Genomic DNA, 4788 nt, shown 5'->3' with positions numbered 1-4788 from the left:
CGGACCTTAAACTACGGTTACCCCCCCCCCCCCCCCCCCATACTGCTTTATACAGGGAAAATTTCTTTCCCTTCCATTTAGAAAACCATGTTTATGAGACAGGACCTTCTTATATCGCTTAAGCTATGTGGATAACTAAAGATAAAACAATCCGGCTGTTTGTAATGTGGACTTGACTAATCTGTAGGTACAACATTTTAAGCACTTCTCAATTCTATACTTTTGTCAGCTGACATTCTTGATCAAAGTTTCATAAAATAGTTTCTCATTTTTTTCATATTCTATAGCAGGTCACTGAAACATTCTATGGGGAGTTCCTATTTTTCTGGATGATGGAATCTGCCATGAGTCTGATTTCTTCAAAGCATTTGCTCAGTGCAGAAAGCAGAACCATTACATTATGAGGTAGCAAAGGAAGAAAAATCCACTGTGAAAGTCATTTGGTACCTAGATCCCATTCCATCACATGATTAAGTCCTCTTGGCTACCCCCGGCAGTTTGGACTGACGACAGTGGTAAGTGATTCTTCCTCTAAGGAGCTGGTTTTATCACATCTCCTTGTATATCACCTCGGTTTAAAAAGCTGATCTTGAATCTTTGTGCAATGAGAATCCCCTCGTGCCAAGTTCGTTTAAGATTGCCAGTAAGCTATACTAATAATGGTCCTCAGTTTCTTGCTGAAGAGCCATATATATTAAAGTTAAAAGTTGCATATGTATCAGTTCTGATTTGAGAATGAATGACATATAGGCACTTGAAATGGAAACAGAAGCAGATGGTCTCTTTCCAAAGAGCTCTCTATGCTCAGCTATCCCACCATAATATCATGTTTGGTGAATTCAAATCATATGCACCGACACTGTAATCAATTTTGACCAATTATAGTAAGATACTTGCCTTACTCCGAATGCTCGAAGAATAGTTTTGGGACTTGAGAAATCTTCTCAGAATCATATTATCAAGCTCAAGACCATTTGGTATGGCAAAGCTACTTCTTAGAAAATTATCCAACGATATAGGAATATTTCGATCAAATCTCCATTAGTTTGACCTCTTCTTATCAAATAGTAGATAGTCTTATATATTTCGTGTAAGTTGGAAAACTTAACTATGTGACTCAACTTCCAGATAGACTTTGTTGGAATAAAGCGCGCTCCACCTTAAGAGACAACTCAAGGACTTGTTTAATCTTTTAAATTACAACAACAACAACATCCCAGTAAAATCCCACTCAGTGGGGGTCTGGGGAAGGTAAAGTGTACGCAAACCTTACCCCTACCCCGGAGGGGGTAGAGAGGCTGTTTCCGGGAGACTCTCGGCTCAGATACAATAGATCTGTGACAACAAAACCCGAAAAAATAATATCAGCAACGTGAGAGACAACAAATAGATGGAAAAGCAGTACCACAAATATTATACAAAAGTGTGAAAATTAAATTATTTTTTCTATTATGCTGACACATCGAAAGGAGGAAAGAGCGACTGTGAAAATTAAAGTCACACCTAGTCGGTGGAAGACTCTGATTAATTAAGGTTTTTCATTTCTAAACTTAATTTTAATAGGGCGAAGATGGTAGTTTTCATCGGCGTTTTTCATCATTAATTAAAATTCACTCGTTGATTTATTGTGTTTAGTAGTTGTTGCTTCTGCTGCACAATTAGGCTAAAATTTTGAGACAAACCTTTAAATATAGGCATAGGGGACGAATTCTAAATCTTTACTGGGCTTAAATAGTTTGAGAAAAAAATAAAAATAGATAATGTTAAGATAAAATTAGCATCCGTATGTTATGGAAAAACCCCCGACAATGCTTGAACAGAAGCATATAGGTAAATAACAAAATACCCCGTGTAATTCAACAAGTGGGCTTTGATGATGATAGTGTGTATGCACATCTTATCCCATCTTGAAAAATAAAGATGTTGTTTTCAATAAACCCTCGGGCATGAACATATAAAAAAGTAGATAGGTAAAAAGTTTTTGGGTGTCTATATTTATATAGTGAAACCCTACACCTATAGCTCTTAAAATAGTACTTCCTCCGTTTCAATTTATGTGAACATGTTTGACTGGGCACGAAGTTTAAGAAAAAATGAAGACTTTTGGAATTTGTGGTCTTAAACAAGTTAAAAAGGAGCCCAGAGTATTTGTGTGGTTATAAAAGCTTCTCATTAAGGATGGAATTGCAAGTTTAAGCTAAATTGTTACCAAATTTAGAAATGACTCATTCTTTTTGGAACGGACCAAAAAAGGAAATAGGTTCACATAAACTGAACATAGGGAGTATATTGTCTTAAACTTCACATTCTTTTATCAGGTTAGTAAGAAGTTCCGCTATGAATACAAAAAATAATAATTTACTATTCGCATAATTGTCTGCTCATTTAAGTTGTATATCTCCTTTCAAAGAAAATCTTGGGCATGAGTTTTTTATAAATTTTTTTCAAAGGGGCATAATCAATAGTGGAGATACACTACTATCCAAAACTTGGACATAGTTTTTGGGGAGATAGGTAGATGTCTAGACAGATGCATCCATAAAGAAAAAGAGAAGTCCAATCTAGCTCTTTCTGTTATTGAATAAACAATATGTTTCGTTCTATAATAAATGTTATATAGAAGAAAAAATAAGTCAATCAATCTTGGAGAAAAGAGGCAAAGCACTAATTTCACAAAGAAGCGTATATTCCATAAATCAAATGGCTATCCAAAACGGTAGCTAGACGTGCAAGCAATTCGTTCTTGTAAGAGTTCACTCTGCTAGTTAATTTAATATTTTGTATTAATCATATAAATTAATGAATCCTAATCTTCTCTTTGTCGTGTATGCTATTTTTAAAATATAATAGTGTCAAAAGGCATCCATGACAAGAGAACCATCAACTACATTGTGGGCAACCACTTGTAGGATCAATGATCAAGGAGGGGAGGGATTTATTTTATTTTAAATAGGACTTATACCGTGCTATAAATAAAGTGGTAGAAACTATCTTTTAGCATAAAACATTAAAAGCCAAAAGTTCCAAAAAAAAAAAAAAAAAAATCCATAGAGGGAATTGTGTTTGACAAAATGGAGAACTCAAGAAGACATCAACTTGTAAATGCCATAGCATTTTGCTTGGTTGCCACAAGTGTTGTTGCAGCCTATACACCTTATGGTGATTCTCCACAGCAAACTATGAATCAAGAGAAACCTTATTCCCCAGGATCTGAATATAAGGTACCATCAGTTCAACAAGACACATCTAGCAAGGTTCCGTCAGTGTCGAAAGACTATTATAAGGTGCCATCAGTTCCAGAAAGCACTTATACTAACGTGCCATCAGTATCAAAAGAGTATTACAAGGCACCATCAGTTCCAGAAGCTAAATACACTAAAGTACCATCAGTTCCAGAAAGTACTTATTCTAAGGTGCCATCACCATCAAAAGAGTATTATAAGGCACCATCAGTTCCAGAAACTGCATACACTAAAGTACCATCAGTTCCAGAAAGTACTTATTCTAAGGTGCCATCAGCTCCAAAAGGTACTTATACTAAGGTGCCATCAGTTCCAGAAACTACATACACTAAAGTACCATCAGTTCCAGAAAGTAGTTATTCTAAGGTGCCATCAGCTCCAAAAGGTACTTATACTAAGGTGCCATCAGTTCAAGAAACTACATACACTAAAGTACCATCAGTTCCAGAAAGTATTTATTCTAAGGTGCCATCAGCTCCAAAAGGTACTTATACTAAGGTGCCATCAGTTCAAGAAACTACATACACTAAAGTACCATCAGTTCCAGAAAGTAGTTATTCTAAGGTTCCATCACCATCAAAAGAGTATTACAAGGTACCATCAGTTCCAAAAACTACATACACTAAGGAACCATCAGTTCCAGAAAGTACTTATTCTATGGTGCCATCACCATCAAAAGAGTATTACAAAGCGCCATCAGCTCCAAAAGATACTTATAGTAAGGTGCCATCAGTCTCAAAAAACTACTACAACATACCTTCAATGCCATATGTACCAAAAGATAATTACAATCATGTGCCTCAAGTCCCAGAAAATGTTCCCAAAAATACTTACGAAGTACCTTCTATGCAAAAGAATTACTATAAGGTACCTTCAGGTCCTCAAAATGTTTACAACAATGTTCCATCAGTACCCAAAGATTACAACAAGGTACCTTTAGTGTCAAAAGACAACTATGGATCTAAGGTGACACTGCCAAAACCTTACTTCAAGTTGCCAGCAGTTGCCTCATACCGTTATCGAAATTCGCCTAAGTATCCTAACCAAGAACATCCTAGTTACAACTCTTTTCCATCATCGAAGAACACAGAGAATTACCAATCTCCACCACCACCTTACTACTAAAGACCTCACGTATTTTTTTGTGTTCGGCCATTTTTAGCAAAGTATATGAAGGACATATTCATTGTCAATTTGGGATTCTGATGAAGGCCAAGTCAACAGAAGTACGAACTGCGAAGATTCATCATTATTTTTTTCTATATTTAACGATTGTGATTGTGATCAACAAGGAGATACTTCCTATTTTGGGTTTTCTTTTTTATGTTGTTTTTTGTTGTGATGTACTTCCTATTTGTAACAAGAGAGTGTTTTTCATTTTTTTTTTTGTTTCACGCCTGAGATAAATATATCATGAATTGCAATAATTTTTTTCATTAGTCCAAAATTGTTGGCAATATCTCAAAATACTTTCGACAAATGATTTCATGCATGGAAGATTATGAATTGGCTAAGGGAATTAGCCAAATGACTCCTGCACGGGAGG

At 35.7% G+C, this 4788-nt stretch overlaps 2 protein-coding genes across 5 annotated transcripts in view; both read left to right on the top strand.

Moving 5' to 3' along the window:
* Positions 1 to 908, top strand: part of LOC109241535 (pentatricopeptide repeat-containing protein At2g01390) — a 12578-nt gene extending 11670 nt beyond the window's left edge. For 2 of the 4 annotated variants that reach the window (XM_019408273.1, XM_019408277.1), the window contains exon 4: positions 291 to 908. The gene's annotated coding sequence lies outside the window, so the exon portion shown is untranslated. Of the gene's footprint in view, positions 1 to 287 lie in introns of all 4 variants that reach the window. The other 2 variants (XM_019408275.1, XM_019408274.1) reach the window with 2 other exon arrangements.
* A 2163-nt stretch (positions 909 to 3071) lies between these two features.
* On the top strand, positions 3072 to 4367 carry LOC109241528 (proteoglycan 4-like). The gene has a single exon (XM_019408266.1). It carries the CDS (start codon positions 3072 to 3074, stop codon positions 4365 to 4367), a length of 1296 nt encoding a protein of 431 aa, XP_019263811.1.
* Positions 4368 to 4788: the final 421 nt, after the last annotated feature.

This window comes from Nicotiana attenuata, unplaced genomic scaffold (assembly GCF_001879085.1).
Source record: "Nicotiana attenuata strain UT unplaced genomic scaffold, NIATTr2, whole genome shotgun sequence".
Taxonomy (NCBI): domain Eukaryota; kingdom Viridiplantae; phylum Streptophyta; class Magnoliopsida; order Solanales; family Solanaceae; genus Nicotiana; species Nicotiana attenuata.
Note: the sequence above shows the minus strand (reverse complement) of the source record. Positions and strands in the feature narration are given on the sequence as shown.